Here is a 20,436-nt window from a genome sequence, read left to right on the forward strand (position 1 = left end):
GTAGCACTGACTGACTGGCACTGACTGATTGGCACTGATAGGTAGCACTGACAAGCACAGGTTGGCAGCACTGCTGGGCACTGATGAGCACTTTTGGGGCTGCACTGATAATCAGTGCCCTGACTATCAGTGCAGATGTCTGCTTTGACAGTTGCCTGTTATGGGCAGTACTTTCCTCACACTGTGACAGCATAAGGAAAGTACTGCTGATAATGTTTTAGTGTTGAAAAAATAAAGACAAACAATGTTTTAGTATTAAAAAATAGAAATAAAAAAGGTTTTACTGTTAAAAGATCAAAATAAAAAATATTTAATGTTATGAAAATAACAACTATTTTAGTGTTATTAGATAAAATTATTTTTGTTAAAAAATAAAAAAGTTTTAGTATTAAAGATATAAAAATATTTTATCGTTAAGAAAAATTTTAGTGCTAAAAAAATAAAGATAAAAATTATTTTGTGCTAAAAAATAAAACGTTTTGGTGTAAAAAAAGTTTTACTGTTAAAAGATAAAATAAAAAAATATTTATTGTTATTAAAATAACAAATATGTTAATAAATACAATTTTTTTTGTTAAAAAAATAAAATTTGTTTAGTGTTTAAAGAATAAAAAGGTTAAGTTTTCAAAAATAAAAAAAGTTTTACTGCTAAAAATGTTTTAGTTTTACACAAAACAGTTTGTGTTAAAAAAATAAATAAAACAAAAAATGGTTTATGTGCTAAAAAATGAAAAATGTATTACCGTTAAAAAAGAAAAAATATTTTTTGTTAATAAAAAAAGTGTTAAAAAATAAAAAATGTGTAGTGTTAAAATAATTTTTTTAAGTGTTGGGGTTAAAAATAAACAATTTTAGTGTTAAAAACTAAATAAAAACAAAAAATGTTTTTGTGTTAAAAAATAGAAAATGTTTTAATGTTATTTTTTTAACTTGTAGTGTTAAAAAAAATTACAAAAAGTTTTAGTGTTAAAAAAAATAAAACATTATTATGTTAAAAAAAAATTTTTTAAAAAGTTTAGTGTTAAGTAAAAAAGAAAGTTTTAGTGTTAAAAGAAATACAAATAAAAACGTTTTAGTGTAAAAAAAAAGTTTCGTGTTGCCTGTGTTGTGTATGGATTGGTGCAGGTCAGGACTACAATCCCCTCCCTCTCCATACGATGACAGGTGTGTGCTGTGGGTGGGGAGTTGTAATTCCAGCGCACGCCTGCAGTACCCATGTTCTCACACTAGAGGTCTCCCCCGCTCAGCCCCGCTCCGCCGGCTCTCCATCCCCGGCTGTCCTCATTAACCCCTGTGTGTCCGGCGGGCGGGGTGCCGGTGGGGTGTCGGTGTCCGTCCATCCTCCCCGGTGTGTCTCCTCCTCCGTGCTGGTCGTCGGTGTGCTCAGTATGGAGGGATGGCGGTAGAAGGCGGGGTGGAGGTGCTGCTCCGGGACGGTTGGTACACAGTTGCGGGGAAGTTGTCGGAGGTCTCCCCGGTGCTGAGCGCGGACCGGTCCGGGGACAACGGGGTGACCAATGGATCGTTCCGGGGCCCCTCTGAGCCCCCCCAGCCCGAAGCCATCGACAACCAGAAGCGGACGGTGCGGGTGGTGGAGCCGGGCGGGCTGGGGATCCATGAAGGGGGGCCGGGAGAACAAGATGCCCGTCCTCATCTCCAACATCTTCCGCGGGCTGGCCGCCGACCTCACCCACTCCCTCTGTCGGGGGCGCCATCCTCTCCGTCACTGGCACCGACCTCCGGGATGACACACGTGACGAGGGCGGGCAGGGAGGTCACCCTGGAGGGTAAGTACCACCTGTGACATGGGATGGGGGGCATGTATGTGTAGGGGACAAGGGGGGGTAACTACCACCTGTGGCATGGGATGGGGGGTGTCATGTATGTGTAGGGGACATGGGGGGTAAGTACCACCGATTGGATGGGAGGCATGTATGTGTAGGGGACATGGGGGGGTAAGTACCACCTGTGGCATGGGATGGGGGGCATGTATGTGTAGGGGACATGGGGGGGGGGGTAAGTACCATCTGTGGCATGGGATGGGGGTGTCATGTATGTGTAGGGGACATGGGGGGTAAGTGCCACCGATTGGATGGGGGGCATGTATGTGTAGGGGACATGGGGGGGTAAGTACCACCTGTGGCATGGGATGGGGGGCATGTATGTGTAGGGGACATGGGGGGGTAAGTACCACCTGTGGCATGGAATGGGGGCATGTATGTGTAGGGGACATGGGGGGGTAAGTACCACCTGTGGCATGGGATGGGGGGTGTCATGTATGTGTAGGGGACATTGGGGGGGGGGTAAGTACCACCGATTGGATGGGTGGCATGTATGTGTAGGGGACATGGGGGGTAAGTACCACCGATTGGATGGGAGGCATGTATGTGTAGGGGACATGGGGGGATAAGTACCACCTGTGGCATGGGATGGGGGGTGTCATGTATGTATAGGGGACATGGGGGGGTAAGTACCACCGATTGGATGAGGGGCATGTATGTGTAGGGGACATGGGGGGGTAAGTACCACCGATTGGATGGGGGGCATGTATGTGTAGGGGACATGGGGGGGTAAGTACCACCTGTGGCATGGGATGGGGGGCATGTATGTGTAGGGTTACATGGAGGGGATAAGTACCACCGATTGGATGGGGGGCCTGTATGTGTAGGGGACATGGGGGGTAAGTACCACCTGTGGCATGGGATGGGGGGTGTCATGTATGTGTAGGGGACATGGGGGGTAAGTACCACCGATTTGGATGGGGGGTGTCATGTATGTGTAGGGGACATGGGGGGGTAAGTGCCACCAATTGGATGGGGGCATGTTTATGTAGGGGACATGGGGGGCTAAGTACCACCTGTAGCATGGGATGGGGGGTGTCATGTATGTGTAGGGGACATGGGGGGTAAGTACCACCGATTGGATGGGGGCATGTATGTGTAGGGGACATGGGGGGATAAGTACCACCTGTGGCATGGGATGGGGGGCATATATGTGTAGGGGACATGGGGGGGTAAGTACCACCGATTGGATGGGGGGCATGTATGTGTAGGGGACATGGGGGGGTAAGTACCACCTGTGGCATGGGATGGGGGGGCATGTATGTGTAGGGGACATGGGGGGGTAAGTACCACCTGTGGCATGGGATGGGGGGTGTAATGTATGTGTAGGGGACATGGGGGGGTAAGTACCACCGATTGGATGGGGGGCATGTATGTGTATGGGACATGGGGGGTAAGTACCACCGATTGGATGAGGGGCATGTATGTGTAGGGGACATGGGGGGGTAAGTACCACCTGTGGCATTAGATGGGGGAGGTGCCATGTATGTGTAGGGGGCATGGGGGGTAAGTACCACCTGTGGCATGGGATGATGGGGTTCCTTGTATGTGTAGGGGACATGGGGGGTAAGTACCACCTATGGCAAGGGATGGGAGAGGTGCCATGTATTTGTAGGGGACATGGGGGGGGTAAGTACCACCTGTGGCATGGGATGGGGGAGGTGCCATGTATGTGTAGGGGGCATGGGGGGATAAGTACCACCTGTGGCATGGGATGGGAGAGGTGTCATGTATGTGTAGGGGGCATGGGGGGTAAGTACCACCTGTGGCAAGGGATGGGAGAGGTGCCATGTATGTGTAGGGGACTTGGGGGGTAAGTACTACCTGTGGCATGAGATGAGAGGGTTCCTTGTATGTGTAGGGGACATGGGGGGTAAGTACCACCTGTGGCATGTGATGAGGGGGTTCCATGTATGTGTAGGGGACATGGGGGGGTAAGTACCACCTGCAGATAATTATACAATTAGTTTCCTGTTCTGTTAATTCATCTTGAAGCTCATTGTAATACAATTTTGATAAATGACATCATTAATTCATTATAATAGTGTTTGAACTTTTGTGTTTGATAATAAGCTGTTCATTGGAAAGTCTCATTTTGTAAAATAAAAAAAGGGTGTTATGTTTCCTTTTTTAGGTCAATTAAGAAAAAGCAAACCATTGACCCGATCTTCCCTGTTTTTATTCCATATTTAGATTCTGTTTTTGAAGTGGTTGTAAACCCTTACATACACCCAGTGATACACAGAGATGAAACAAATCCTCCTACATACGTTGTACTTGTTTATCTGCAGCTCCCTCTTCTCTACAGCTGTTCATAGTGCAGAATTAATAAAGCTTGTTTGAGATTTCAGAAAACAGGGGGCATGGAGCTGAAGTTACTCTTCAGAGCTCAGTGAGAAGAGCTGTGAGAGCTGATTGTAGGGAAGGGAAGGGACCCCCCCCCCTTCACACAGAACACAAGAACAGAGCTGAGGCTGTCAATCACAGGCTGTGTGCTGAAGCTCTCTCCCCATCACCATTTTTGTATTGGTGGCAGGAACACCTGTCAGAAGTAACTCAGAAGTGGTCATTTCTGGCAGTAGAACCATTTTATGAATTTCAGCGATTTCTCAAACAAAAAAAGAAACTAAGCAAATTAGCAAAAAGCAGAAGTTATTTAGGGGCACTGAAGGGTTATTTTTGTATTTTTTTTTTTTCTTTTGAGAACTTTATATATTTTTGCTGAAAGTTTTGATCAATGACTTATTTTTATCCTGTAACCGTATGTGCTAAACTCATCCCCCCCCCCCCCCGTTGTGGCTCCGTTATTTTTTTCTCCTGTAGTTCATCTGCGGCCATTCCGGGTTCTACAACCTCCTCCGCTTGTCTATGTCAGTCACTTGGGTTGAATGTTCCCTTTTCCTGACTTGTCCAGGCTGTGATTGATATCCTTTCTTATAATGCTAATATTTGATGAATTTGGGTGTTTTCTCAGAACATGTTTCAAAGTAGTAAAAAGGAAATGAAATAAAATAGGAAAAAGCAGAAGTTTTTTGGGGGCACTGAAGGTTATTTTTGGACCGTGAGAGCAATTTTATGTAGGGGGGTTTCAAGACTCCAAGTCCCATTGATAAGTGGCGTATCCCAGTATTTCTTGACGTTGTTTCAGTCGCGGCTCCCTTTAAAACTATGCAGAATGTCGGCATCTCAGTGTAAAAATGTACTGTAAGTGTTATTTATCAATGTGACATCCATGCCTGGGATGATGCAGACAACCACCTTGATGATATGAACTTCACAGTTCCCCCATCACATCAGAGACCCCCATCACATCAGAGACCCCCATCACATCAGGGTTCCCAAATCAAGTCAGAAGTTATCCCATCACATCAGAGTCACCTTTTCACATCAGAGACCCCCATCATGTCAGAAGTCCCCCTATCACATCAGAGTCACCGCTTTTCATCAGAGACCCCCATCACATAAGAGTGCCCCCATCATGTCATATGTCCCCCCCTATCACACCCCTGCCCTCATCTCATCAGAGTCACCCCTTCACATCAGAGAACCCCATTATATCAGAATTCCCCAATCATGTCAAATGCCCCCTCATCACATCAAAGTCACTCCTTCACATCTGAGACCCCCCCCAATCTCATCAGAGTCACCCCTTCACATCAGAGACCCTCTCCATCTCATCATAGTCACTTCTTCACATCAAGGGACCCCCCCATCTCATAAGAGTCATCCCTTCACATCAGAGACCCCCAATATATCAGAATTCCCCAATCATGTCAAATGCCCCCTCATCACATCAAAGTCACCCCTTCACTTCTGAGACCCCCCCCCCCCATCTCATCAGAGACCCTCTCCATCTCATCATAGTCACTTCTTCACATCTGAGACCCCTCCCCATCTCATCATAGTCACCCCTTCACATCAGAGACCCCCAATATATCAGAATTCCCCAATCATGTCAAATGCCCCCTCATCACATCAAAGTCACCCCTTCCTTAATGCTAGAGGTCCCTGTCATGTCAGGGCCTCCCATACATCAGAGGCCCCCTATTCACAAGAGCCCCCATCAAAGCATTGTCACTCTTGTGCATAAAAGACCCCCTATACATGAATCCCCCATCACGCAGCCCTCCCAATCAGAGAACCCCTCCCAGTCACACAGTCCCCTCTTCACTTCAGAGCCCTACCTTTTTGCTCCAGTAGCACAGCCGAGAGCAGAAAGTGGAGGAGACTGACTTCCATGTTCTCCTGAAAGCTGGGGGTGGCCCTGCATGGTGCCTGCCATAGGTCAGAGTCATGGTTTGCTGGCAGGCTGGCTGCCACCACCATAATAATGAATGGTGCCGTGCATCCTGGCCCTAGAGTGCCATTGGTTGTTATTGGGCTGGTAGCCAGTTCATCTGCACCATGACAGCTTATGACACTGATCCAGGACAAAGTGGGTCCAATGTTTGTGACATCCTGGGGAGCCCAGATGGCACCCTGGGTGCCAAACACTGGTACAGTATATCATAAATAAGCAACATGGGTTTAAAAGCCTGTAAAGATGTATTCACTCATGAAACAATCAAACCCCAAACAAGAAAAATGGTATACCAGATCTTTACTTTACAAATGAAGAAGCAATATATTTTTTTAAATAGTACTGAGTCCTCCTTTGAGATTGCTAACTGATATCACTGTCCAAATAGACAATTTGTCAGACTGTCACCATCTCCCTCCTCATCTTTTCTGACTGTTTTTCACTACTGGTAGCATGAGGCGATACCAGGACCCTACAGAGGTTGCACAGGCAGTCCAGTTCCTCCAGGATGGCACATGAATACGTTCCATTGCCAGAAGGTTTGCTTTGTCTCCCAGCACAGTCTGAAGAGCATAGAGGCACCATAGAGCTCGATTGGCATTTGCCATTGAACACCAGAATTGGCAGGTCTGCCACTGGCGCCCTGTGCTTTTCACAGATGAGAGCAGGTTCACCCTGTGATAGATGTGAAAGGGCCTGGAGAAGCCGTGGAGAACATTATGCTGCCTGTAACATCGTTCAACATGACCATCTTGGTGGTGTGTCAGTGATGGTCTGGGGAAGCATATCCATGGAGGGACGCACAGACCTCTACAGGTTAGACAATGGCCCCCTGACTGCCATTTGGTATCGGCATGCAATCCTTGGACCCATTGTCAGACCCTACGCTGGTGCAGTGGGTCCTGGGTTCCTCCTGGTGCACGACAATGCCCGGCATCATGTGGTGAGGGTATGCAGGCAGTTCCTGGAGGATGAAGGAATTGATGGCATTGAATGGCCCCCATGCTCACCTGACCTAAATCCAATATAAAACTTCTGGGTTATCATGTTTCTGTCCATCTGACGCCGCCAGGTTGCACCTCAGACTGTCCAGGAGCTCAGTGATGCCCGGGTCCAGATCTGGGAGGAAATACACCTGGACACCATCATCGGCTCATTAGAAGCCTCCCCTGACGTTGTCAGACATACATACAAGCACGTGGGGGCCATACAAACTACTGAGGACCGTTTCGAGTTGCTGCAATGAAATTTTAGCAAAATGGACTCGTCTGCTGCATCATTTTTTCACTTTGATTTTCAGGGTATCTTTGAATTCAGTCCTCTGTAGGTCGATCATTTTCATTTCCATCAAACGATGGGGCATCCTTACGTTCCTAACACATTACCTAGTCCATGTCAATATAGATATCCAGCAGGAGATTTTTCTCCATTGAGAACTGATGTGTTTTCAAAGTGTAACTTTCATTTTTTTGAGCAGTGTATATGCGTCAGACCCCCCTCCTGGCACTTCTGCTATTTGCTCTTGTACGCCTGGGCCTCTTTGAAGTGAACCTGTGTTTGTCCATGCAGGACACAGCAACATGTTCACTTTGGCTTCATACATATGGCTGTACAAGAGCCGTACATCGTGATGTCACCACCTCACCCCTCCAGTTGTCCAATCATAGAACACATTGCATTCATTCAGAAAATGCAAAGCATTCTCTGAATGGTGCCCATGCTAAGTGACTTACCTCCTTTGTTCACAATGCATAAGGCTGGATACCCTGAATGGGACCCAGAAGAAAGTGGGGTACTGGTGTGTACCTCAGTGATTTCCAGCTTCTAGGAGGATTGTCCAGGTAATGTATGCATAGATACACGATCCAAGCTGGAACTTTGTATAAAATAGCAATACCTGGAATCCTATTTAAAAGAGAAGTATTGGAAACTTTTTTTTTACATCATACTTCCAGTACGTAGGTGTACCTAGAAAGTGCAGAACAAACTGCAGTCCTGTGATCCATAGGTGAAGTGCAGCCAAAAGAGCTTTGGCTGTAGTTCTCCTTTAACCACCTGAAGACCAAGACTATTCTGACACTTCTCTCCAACATCTAAAAATCTGTAATGTTTGCCAGAAAAATAATTAGAATCACCAGATATTTTCTATATTTTGAAACCGAAGCCCTAGAGAATAAAATGGTGGTTGTTGCAATTGTTTATGTCACACAGTATTTACACAGAGGTTTTTGGAAACATTTTTTTTAGTAATGCCCATGTTGAGGGTTAGGTCCCAAAAAAATTTTAATTCGGAAACCGTAATGAGTTTCCCTGCGAATGGTCTGGCAATGTTTGAATTTGGGTTGGCGGCGATAAATGTTTGTGCATATAAAATGCTTTGTTCCACAATCAATGCATACAGATCTTCTGTGAAAAACAGCTCCAAAAAATAAAGGGGAGTAGTTAAATTTGCAATTTCCACCTGAATTCCAGGTTGGGTAGTGAATGGGGGAAGTGCGGGTGCTGCAGAATTTGTGGGCTGCCAATCTGGATTTGCAAGCACGTCTGGAAGGATACTTGGGGCTCTACGGGCCTGTGTGCAAATCCCGGGCTAATCCCGTTAACGCTGCATTTTTTGGGGATGCTTTACTAATGTGAATGCTGGTTAAGTGCTGATCTGATCAAAGATGTTGATCCGTTCAGACACTATACTAACAATGGAGGTTTGTGTATGAGCGTGTTCCTGGCAATCAAGGGGTTAAATGCGATGACTGGTGTACTGATGGGCAATCTGATGCTATCTGGGAGGGGCGTGAAAACCACGGGAGTACAAATCACGTGTGTGTATATATATGTGATTTTGCACACCTGTGCCGCCCTGTAGCAGTATTTCTGCTATAGGGCGGTCAGGAAGCAGCTACATAAGCGGTTTGTGTTATGGTGCTACATCACTTTAACTGACAATTGCACGGTCATGCAACGCTGCACCAAAATGAAATTTACATCCTTTTTCCCCCCATGAATTGGGCTTTCTTTCGGTAGTATTGATCGCCTGTGCATTTTTTGTGTTTTGCGTTATAAAAAAAAAAACAACAATTTTGAGAAAAAAAACAATATTTTGGACTTTTTGCTATAAAACATGTCTAGTAAAAAAATTAAAATCAAATTTCATCATACATTTATGCCAAAATGTATTCTGCGACATGTCTTTGCTAAAACAAAATTCCAATACGTGTAAATTAATTGGTTTACGTGAAAGTTATAGCGTTTACAAATGGCGGTACAGAACTGAATTTTTTTTTTGTATACTAATAATAGTGGCAATCAGTAACTTATGGCGGCAATCAGTGACCTATGGTGGGACTGCGGCGGACATTCTGACACTGGGGGGAAATGACTTGGGGTCACTGACATCCCCAGTGACACCAATACAGTGATCAGTGCAAAAAAAAAAGCACTGACACTGTAGTAATGGCACTGGGGAGGAAGGGGTTAACATTTTTAGGCAATCAAAGCGTTAACTGTGTGAAGGGAGTGTTTTAGTAGTGGGCGGGGGGGGGGGGGTGTTCTTCACAGGAACACACTGTCCTGGAAAGCTAAGCTCTGCTCTCCGGAACAGTGTGCTGGAAACTGACAGGGAGCAGAGCTGCATTGAAAACACTGCAGCTGTGCTTCGTGTCAGTGTTTGCCGGTAATTGCCGGGATCCGGTGGCTAATCACCGGCCGGGACCCAGTAATTGACACCCGCGGCCACGATCTGTGCCGCGGGCAGGGCGGTCGCACACGCCCCTTACCATGTAAATAGGATGATGTTTATAAACGTCATCGTGCCTTCAGGGGCCACTTTGCCGCAGTAAATGTACTGTGGGCGGTCCCCTGGTGGTTAAGCCGGCATGTCGCCGATCCCAAATAAATGGACAACCTTGACTTGCCTCATATGGAAGCGCCTCTGTGAAGGATTTGGAAAACATTTCAGGCTTTTTTCTGCCTGGCCAAGTGCATGACACGCCGAGAACGAGACGGTCCGTTTGTGTCTCCCCGTTACCAACAACTGTCCTCAGATGCAGCGAACATACTAATCAGAGAACGCCGGAGGTCTTATGTCTGAAGCCCCGAAATACCGATCCATTCGTGCTCTCTAGCAATCAATTGGGAGAAATTCTCTGCGGTTCTCTGTTCTCTAGGCTGGTGATGGGAGCTGCTCGGCGGCAGCTATCTGGGATCACAGCTATTACCTGGGACACAGTAAAAACTCCCATAGACTGTAATGACATCTGGCAGATGAGGTCTGGGAATGCATACAACTCGGGGATTACCTGGACCATTTCTTTTTAATATGAAGACGCAGGAAAGTCATATCGCTGAAATTCAGAGATCGCAGGAGGGAGGGGTCAGAGGGACGTGGAATTAGTGAGAAACAGTCTATTATTGGATTTGGAGAAATACGCTATTTATTGTAGACTGGATCCTTTTCACTTTCATGATAATTAAAGGAAAGTTGTACGGAGTTTCTCTAAAATTACAAGTCACCTGATTGTTCTACTGATCTGTTGTCTTCAGTACTCTAAAATTAGAATCCCTGATCTGCATAAAAGTTCAAAGTGGAACTAAACTGTATCTGAGCACCATAAACTGAGAGCGCGATTTCATCCATTTTTAATATTCACCGCAAGCCCACCCATCCATCTATGTCTCCGTGCTTTATTTTGTTGAGAAATCACTTTTGAGAAACACCTTTTTAGATTTCCAGCTGTGGCCATCTTGAGTAAGTGCAGAAGATTCATGTAGCTTCTACTTCCTGGAATCCATCTGCCATTAGCTCAGGCATGCAAACAGGAGGATGTGCTTGACTGAGAAAGTCCCCACTCCTCGCCTCCAGATGAAAGGAAAAAAATGCCCATGAAGACTCCTGGGATCTATGACATCACAATGGCCCAGAAACCGGAAGCAACTCAAGAAATGTAAACAAAAAAGTTTAAAACAAGTAAATAGGAAGGTATATTCTATCTATCTAGCAGTAAAAGGATTAAAAATAGGTAATGTTGATTAAGAGAGAGAGTTTAGCTTCGCTTTAATTTTGGGCTAAAGTTTTATTTGTAAAAATGCAGTCTGCATCTCTTGTATCATGTCCACAGTCTCTGACCATCTCTTGTATCATGTCCGCAGTCTCTGACCATATCTTGTATCATGTCCGCAGTCTCTGATCATCTCTTGTGTCATGTCCGCAGTCTCTGACCATCTCTTGTATCATGTCCACAGTCTCTGACCATCTCTTGTGTCATGTCTGCAGTCTCTGACCATCTCTTGTATCATGTCCGCAGTCTCTGACCATCTCTTGTATCATGTCTGCAGTCTCTGACCATCTCTTGCATCATGTCTGCAGTCTCTGACCATCTCTTGCATCATGTCCGCAGTCTCTGACCATCTCTTGCATCATGTCCGCAGTCTCTGACCATCTCTTGTATCATGTCCGCAGTCTCTGACCATCTCTTGTATCATGTCCGCAGTCTCTGATCATCTCTTGTATCATGTCTGCAGTCTCTGACCATCTCTTGTATCATGTCTGCAGTCTCTGACCATCTCTTGTATCATGTCCGCAGTCTCTGATCATCTCTTGTATCATGTCTGCAGTCTCTGATCATGTCTTGTTTCATGTCCGCAGTCTCTGACCATCTCTTGTATCCTGTCCGCAGTCTCTGACCATCTCTTGTATCCTGTCCACAGTCTCTGACCATCTCTTGTATCATGTCCACAGTCTCTGATCATGTCTTGCTTCATGTCCACAGTCTCTGACCATCTTTTGTATCATGTCCGCACTCTCTGACCATCTCACAGCCACCCCCTGACAACAAAACAAGAGGTCTTTACAAAATCTTTATTGTCATTTTACCAGCTTGACCTCCATAGTCCTGTCACATATTAATAAATGGCTGCCTTGCCTATTCCTGAGACAGGACCTTGGAGCTTACAGCTACAATCCATAGCCCACTTTTACTTAAAGAAGAACTCTGGGCAAAACCTTCATTACATGTCCTTGCTGATTTCCTACCTTCACTGAATATGTCTTCCATCTTCTGGTTCATTCAGTAGTTGCTGTGAAATAATCTTTTCATTTTCAATTCAAACCGTTAATGTTCCTTGGTTTCCTGTTTGTAAGAGCAGTGGATGCTATGCCACTGGTCTTGGCACATCCCTTCTGTAGTTCTTTCTCCAGGAAGCAGTGATGTAATTCAGCCCCACTTGCAGTGGTGGGCAGACCGAGACTCTCAGATACATTCAACATGTACAGGCCTAGTGTACCCGCCCACATTCACTACAATTCCCTGTGGTTGATGGGAACTGTAGTTTCCTTTTACTGCAGAGAGAGGAGAGGATATGATGTCATCCCGGCTGTTACTCCTCCTCCTTGGTACAGAAGATACTGTTATCTTTTGAATTACAGAGATGAGGTCATGAAAATTCAATGAGACTTTTCTCCTAAATGGTAAAGCTTCTCAACATTTTATTATCTGTTTAGTGTTTTGTGTAGGGTGGTGTACTAATGGGTGATTTTTATGCCTATCCCGGAGTTCTTCTTTAAGTGCGACCCTTTTAAAATGTCAAGGACTGCACTTGAGGCTCTTCATAATAAACATGTTGACCACCACCGGAAAAAATGGGTCCGCATGGAGTAACTACTTCAAGTGTTTGTTCACCTTCTCATTCTGTTCATTCTTTCTGGAAAGGTGAAGCAACCCTTTAAGGAGCCTGTAGCAGCAATCAATCTGGTAGGATTGCACATTGCTCCATCCATGTGTGCTATGATCCATTGCTTTGGAATACCGATAGCTATTGGTGGAGCTCACCACCAAGCAAACCATCGTAAACGAGATGGTGAATGCATCTGGCCATACACCAGGATGTTCGTTGGAAAATGTTCTTTTTGGGTGTTGATTTGAATTTCCAAAGGGTAGTGGGTTCAAATCAATGTTTGTTTTCAAATGTAGTGATGAGAAAATTCGAAGGATCAGGATGGAAGATTGCTTTAAATAAATGACCTTCTAACAGAGAATGCGGATTTTGTTCAGGAAATTACATTTCATTCCAAAACTGAGTGTTAAAAGCAAGAGAAATTTTGAAGTCGGATGTTCGCACGGTCAACACATGTACAAAGGATTTGCAGATGAACGTTTGACAATCTACTAGTGTATAGCCAGCTTTACTGCTCTCCAGCCAACCAGGTTGGATGGGTTGACTGCCTTCTTCCTCATCTCAAACAATGGTTCTTCCCACCACGCTGGCTATGATGTGGCTGCAGGATGCCTGGACCACCATTTCCAAATATATATATAAAAATTGCCTTCAGTTATGACTGCGATCTCTTCTACAGGAGGAGGGATGCCCACCCCCCTCCCCCACCACCAATTCCTTTCCTGGGCCCTCTCATTCCATTGGGGATCCTGGGACCGCTCCAACTGGCAGCACCGACTTCAATACACACAGAGAAAGGAGCTGATGTAGTTCCTCCCTCTCTGTGGGATCACAAAATGGAAGCAACGAGGATTTTGTCACTTTTGGTTCTGGTTCTGTGTTTACTGGGCAGTTGCCGACCAGCTACTGTGCTGACCCATATGTGTCTGATCAGCTGCATTGGAGGCCAGAGGAGAGATCTGGGGTCTGATAGAGCCAGATGTCTCCATAAAGAGGACCTGTCATAGCCCATGCTGTCACAAGGGATGTTGTACATCCCTTGTGATAGCAATAAAGTTAATTTATAAAAAAAAAAGGGAGAGTTAAAAAAAAGTTTAAAATAAATAAATAATTAAAAACACATTTTAAAGTGTCCTCTCCCCCCCGTGCTCATGTGCAAATGCATACACATACGTAAATCCAGCAGCCATATGTAAATGGTGATCACACCATACATGTGAGGTATCGCCACGAACGTCAGAACAAGAACAATAATTCCAGCACCAGACCTCCTGCATCACTCTAAACTAGTAACCTGTAGAGGCTTTTAAAGTGTCACCTGTGGAGATTTGTAGGTCCCGTAGTTTGTAGATGTTCCACGAGTGTACTGCACAGTCTATTCCAAATCAAAACAAAACAAAAAATGTTTCAAATTTGTTATTACTTTACAAAAAGTGAAGAAAAAGGAATATTTGGCTGTTCAAAAAAAAAAACATGACTTGTTGAAGTATTTGGATGTGTTCAATCTGATCCATGATCCCTTGTATGCGATAAATAGGCCCAACACCGTAGTATGAGACATATCCCCATATCATGATGCTTGCACCACCATGCTTCACTGTCTTCACAGTGTACTGTGGCTTGAATTCAGTGTTTGGGGGTCGTCTGACAAACTGTCTGCAGCAGATCCAAAAAGAACAATCTTGCTTCCATCAGTCTACAAAATGTTGCTCCATTTCTCTTTTGCCAGTCAATATGTTCTTTGGTAAATTGTAAGCTCTTCAGCACCAGTTGTTTTTCCAACAATGGGACTTGCGGAGGCTTCTTGCCGATAAATAATATATAGTTGCAAGTGCACTAAAAGCTGCTAAGCACTCAGGTAACCAATAAAACCTCAAACAGACAAATTATATTATAGTGCAGAGGTAAAATATATAGACAAAAATGACCAATAAAATGCAATCACTGTATAAAATAGTTCATATGATAGCTGGTGTCATAAAACGTGAATCCTGTATTCAACTGGAAGTTGGTGCTTGTGCAGTCAAAAATGATAAGAATGCGCACTCACCAGAGCGCATGATAAAATGCGCATTTATATGTAAATATCCTGATGTCACTGAAGGTTATCAAGGTCTGGTCAGGAATGGAGTAGAATCCCTCACTGAGTGTGCCTGGATCTTGTAGCCTCTGGTGTGTGATGGAAAGGTAACCGGGGTCCCTTTAAGGGATGGACAGGTCAGCTCACCAGGTATATGGAAATCCTACTGGGAGTCCTGCGAATATGTAAAGTAATCCATTAATAAAATAGATCGGGAACGTATTCAAAACAGAAGCCAGGTCTTGGATGCCAGAGCGGGTTACCAGAAGATCCAGAGTTAGGAAATACAGTGGTGTCCTCTGTTCACCCCCAGCCGTCTGATTGGATGGTGAAACAACAGCAGCAGACTGATTAGGTCATCTCTTTGCTCTCTTCTCCTATCAGTATGTTCTATGTTGGTACATGTGCATGCAGCACACCTGATTGGCTCTCGGTTCTGCCCCTCCTTCTTCCAGTGCTGCTGCATAGTAAGAGGCTGATACCAAATCAATTTCAGGCACTTCCACTAGTGGCATTAAAAAACACACATTTCCAGATGTATTAACCCCTTCCTGTCGGATGTATGTACTGTATATATGTGGCAGCACAGAGATTGGCCGTATTCTGTGCCTCCACGTATACACATACCTGTTTTGTGTTGGCAGCATGCCCCCAGCACTCTGACAGCACCGTCACTGACAATTGGAAGCTGGTAGGATGGACTTCCAATTATCTAATCATCCAATCACAGTGATCACATGGTGCGGAAGCTGAGCAAGCAGGTAACGATGCTCCGGTGTTGCGATCTCTTAATAGGCTGGGAAGAAGGGGTTAATGAATACAGAGTTGCATTTATTTGTGTCTGTTATATCTGTCTGGAGATTAGTCCAAAGATGTACAGTTTTTATTCAACTGTGTGTGGCAAAATATCCTAAAAATCCCGAGCTATGAACAGGGGATTCTAAGAAGATCCTGGGATTTCCCGCTGTAAACGCATGTGTTCTGTATTGCAGACATCTAGAACTGCATTCACCTGATGCCAAGCATACTGCGGTGCTGCGAGCAAAAGATCCTGCGGCAGCCCAGACCGGGTTCAACGCAATTCACGGGGCGGTGACGGAACTTCTTCCCAAGGTGATGGCCGAAGTCCAAACTCAGCTGAGAAAAAAACGGAACCTCTGGAAGTCATGAAATTCGGCACATGGGCTGGCTAGCAGAAAAGGTCAGTTTGTTGTGTCTTTGGCTTTATATTGTTTATCTCACGAGCTAAATGACCACAAAAATGTCTCATCTGAAGTCCCTTTAACCCTTTTCCGCCTACTCCGGTGTCCTTGTACAAAGTTCTGAGTGCCTGGGGGGCGGGAAGATTTTTGATCATGTGACTACTGTGTTTGGCTGTCATAGAGGTCACATGATCAGGAGTCGCTCCACTGGCTATGGATTATTAGTGAGGGCTGAGAGCTCTCTGTGACAGCCCAGTGTCTGTGCTGGGAGCTTGCAGTGAGCTTGTTCTCAGTACAGAAACATTGGCTGCCCAACAACGCACATGTGTGGGTGTTAAAGCCTGCCCTTGTGGCTGCAAATATGTGTTATTTGGGTGACAACAGGTTAAAGTGGAACTTAACCCCCCCAGGTTTAATTTTACTCTAAACCCCCTCCTCCCTTGTGTGCTGGGGGGAACTTAAATAACATACCCAGCCATCAACTGCAGCATTGCCCTGCAGTAATCTGCTGAAAGCGGAACCCACAGGGCCTTGTGCCGCCATCATTGGAGCCAGCTTTCTCTTCCAGGTCCTAGCAAGCAGCTCCCGATGACACTCCACTGCGCATAGACAATATTCGTAGTCCTCCTGGGCTTAAGTGAACCTGTGGCTAAAGCTGCTAGTACCTAACCATATACCAGAAATGGACAATCCAAAGTGTAAAGTGAGGTGCTGCGCTAATAACTAAACTATATGTAAATCCCAATGTGAATAAGTGGTGAACAGTAAATAAATGAGTGAACAATACTATAATACCCAGTGACTATATTAACAGCATAAGTGACATCAACCCCAAACTAAACATCTACACCGCCTCTCCTAAATGGGTGAAATCAACATAAAAAAATCTATAAATACAATAATTAAATACACATACATAGAATGAATGCCGTGGTACTGAATATGCGCCTATTACACAACACCAGTAAATACATATCATGTGGTGACATAAACGCATGTATGCTTTACATTCCCAAAACCAACTGATGTGAAAGAAATGGCAGTGATCCCACTAAGGGATAACAAACAAAGTGAATCAGTGAAACCACTCCTTGTGGTAAACGTACAAAAAGGGAAGAGGAATCGGATTATAAACGCATGTATACCTACATGCTCAAGGATAACTGGTGAATAAGAACAATAGCAGTGATCCCACTAAGGGACAAACAAAGTGAATCCGTGAAACCACAAATTGTGGTACTTGTGAAAAAAGAGAGAAGTCAGGCTCACCGCCTGTAAATCACTAACAATCACTAAATGTACACAATTGTGACCCCCCTACTGGGGATAAGTGAGCAGAAAACCTATAAATAATGAAGGGATTTGTAACCCCAAATGGGGGGTTCTGAATAAGCAGAGAAATAAGTGACGGCAAACAGAGCCTCACACTCTCCGTGTATCCACAAACATAGATAAACATGGATAATCCACCAATCAACATGAACAGAAAAACCAAAACACAAAATTATTAACGTGTCCTAAAAGGTGAAATATACAGTTGTGTTCAAATAATAGCAGTGTGTTGAAAAAAGTGAATAAAGCTGAAAATCCTTCTAATAGCTTTTATTTCCATCCACACAAATGCATTGGGAACACGACACATTCTATTCCAAATCACAACATGAAGAAAAATACATCAAATTTGTGTTGTTCCTCTAAAAACATTGAAGAAAAGTGAATATTAGACGGTTCAAAAAAATCGCAGTGTTTGTATTCTTCTTTACAAACTCAAACATTCACTATATAAACTGAGAAATGTTTGAAGATTTTGCTTTCCTTTGAATGACTTCATGAATATTTGGTTGTAGTCGCACTGTTTCTGAGAACTGCTGTACATCTGTGTTGCATGGAGTCACCCAACTTCTGGCCCCTGTGATCAGGTATTCCAGCCCAGGATGATTGGACCACATTCCACAGTTCTTCTCTATTTCTTGGTTTTGCCTCAGAAACGGCATTTTTGATGTCACCCCACAAGTTTTCTATTGGATTAAGATCCGGGGATTGGGCTGGCCACTCTATAACGTCAATCTTGTTGGTCTGGAACCAAGATGTTGCACGTTTACTGGTGTGTTTGGGGTCGTTGTCTTGTTGGAACACCCATTTCAAGGGCATTTCCTCTTCAGCATAAGGCAGCATGACCTCTTTAAGTATTCTGATGTATTCAAACTGATCCAGGATCCCTGGTATGCGATAAATAGGCCCAACACCGTAGTATGAGAAACATCCCCATATCATGATGCTTGCACCACCATGCTTCACAGTCTTCACAGTGTCCTGTGGCTTGAATTCAGTGTTTGGGGGTCGTCTGGCAAACTGTCTCCGCCCACTAGACCCAAAAAGAACAATCTTACTTTCATCAGTCCACAAAATGTTGCGCCATTTCTCTTTAGGCCAGTCAATGTGCTCTTTGGCAGATTGTAACCTCTTCAGCACATGTCTTTTTTCCAACAGTGGGACTTTGCGGGGGCTTCTTGCAGATAGCTTGGCTTCACATCGGGGTCTTCTAATTGTAACAGTCCTCACAGGGAACGTCACACCTTCTTTCATCTTCCTGGAGCTGATTGTTGGCTGAGTCCGCGCCATTTTGGCTATTCTTCTATCCATTCGAATGCTAGTTATTCGCTTTCTTCCACGTCTTTCAGGTTTTGGTTGCCATTTTAAAGCATTTGCGATCATTTTAGCTGAGCAGCCGATCATTTTCTGCACTTCTTTATATGTTTTCCCCTCTCCAATCAACGTTTTAGTCAAGGTACGCTGTTCTTCTGAACAATGTCTGGAACAACCCATTTTCCTCAGAATTTCAGAGAGAAATGCACTGTAACCAGCATGTCCAACATTTGCTGCCTTCCTTCCTTAAATAAGGGCAATAATTGCCACCTGTTTTTCAAAAAATGAATGACCTCACTAATAGAACTCCACACTGCTATTATATTGAACATGCCCCTTTCAATGAGTGATTCAATGACACAGAATCAGCAGCATGCATGTCATGACTGTTGGGTCTGTTGGATTTCTATTACTCTACTACACCTGCTAGTAAATTATTTGCCATGTAGAAATATCATTTCTACCAAAAACAGAGATTGATCCGGTTAGTGATGTCTGACTGCTATTATTTTGACCACAACTGGACAAACTTCACAAGATCTACAAGTTGTCTTATCGATTGAGTCACTGACTGGTATCCAACTAAGATTGAAGTTATCGCTATCTCATCCCAACTGAGCCATCACTTCTAGGACCACTGAGAGGAGGCTGCATGCGGGACCTTGCCCACCAGAGAGGGAACTGACACAGCGGTGGACCTGACATCCATTGGAGAGAGTCCGGGTTCCAGACCGGTGGTGTTTGATTATCATAAGGTGTTTTAACCCTGCAGGGTCACCGCATGGAGGTGAGGGGCCATTGCACCTAGAGTGGGATTTATAGTATCCTGTTGCACATTTATGGTGATCACAGGACTACAGAACACCTCCACCATTTGGATGGTTCTGGACACCTTCTATAGATTGGACATTTATTTCACCTTTTAGGACACGTTAATAATTTAGTGTTTTGGTTTTTCTGTTCATGTTGATTGGTGGATTATCCATGTTTATGTATGTTTGTGGATACACGGAGAGTGTGAGGCTCTGTTTGCCGTCACTTATTTCTCTGCTTATTCAGAACCCCCCATTTGGGGTTACAAATCCCTTCATTATTTATAGGCACTATAGCCGATGTTTTCTGTTCACTTATCCCCAGTAGGGGGGTCACAATTGTGTACATTTAGTGATTGTTAGTGATTTACAGGCGGTGAGCCTGACTTCTCTCTTTTTTCACAAGTACCACAATTTGAGGTTTCACGGATTCACTTTGTTTGTCCCTTAGTGGGATCACTGCTATTGTTCTTATTCACCAGTTATCCTTGAGCATGTAGGTATACATGCGTTTATAATCCGATTCCTCTTCCCTTTTTGTACGTTTACCACAAGGAGTGGTTTCACTGATTCACTTTGTTTGTTATCCCTTAGTGGGATCACTGCCATTTCTTTCACACCAGTTGGTTTTGGGAATGTAAAGCATACATGCGTTTATGTCACCACATGATATGTATTTACTGGTGTTGTGTAATAGGCGCATATCCAGTACCACGGCATTCATTATATGTATGTGTATTTAATTATTGTATTTATAGATTTTTTTTATGTTGATTTAAGCCATTTAGGAGAGGCGGTGTAGATGTTTAGTTTGGGGTTTATGTCACTTATGCTGTTAATATAGTCACTGGGTATTATAGTATTGTTCACTCATTTATTTACTGTT

The 20,436-nt window shown here is 44.3% G+C and overlaps 1 protein-coding gene across 1 annotated transcript; it reads left to right on the forward strand.

The window, feature by feature from the left end:
• The first annotated feature begins 1,396 nt into the window (after nt 1-1,396).
• LOC149450352 (beta-1-syntrophin-like) lies at nt 1,397-16,060 on the forward strand. The gene is made up of 3 exons (XM_089692003.1): nt 1,397-1,787; nt 11,000-11,081; nt 15,883-16,060. The coding sequence occupies exons 1-3, from the start codon at nt 1,397-1,399 to the stop codon at nt 16,058-16,060; spliced, it is 651 nt and encodes a 216-aa protein (XP_089548129.1).
• Nucleotides 16,061-20,436: the final 4,376 nt, after the last annotated feature.

This window comes from Staurois parvus, unplaced genomic scaffold (assembly GCF_062004578.1).
Source record: "Staurois parvus isolate SC_StPar_1 unplaced genomic scaffold, SC_StPar_1.0 ptg000575l, whole genome shotgun sequence".
Lineage (NCBI taxonomy): Eukaryota > Metazoa > Chordata > Amphibia > Anura > Ranidae > Staurois > Staurois parvus.

Coding starts and splice junctions, on each gene's coding strand:
- LOC149450352 (XM_089692003.1), top strand. CDS start 1,397: ATGGCGGTAGAAGGCGGGGTGGAGGTGCTGCTCCGGGACGGTTGGTAC. Junction 1,788..10,999: donor CAGGGAGGTCACCCTGGAGG/GTAAGTACCACC, acceptor CCTCGCCTCCAG/ATGAAAGGAAAAAAATGCCC. Junction 11,082..15,882: donor CCGGAAGCAACTCAAGAAAT/GTAAACAAAAAA, acceptor TCTGTATTGCAG/ACATCTAGAACTGCATTCAC.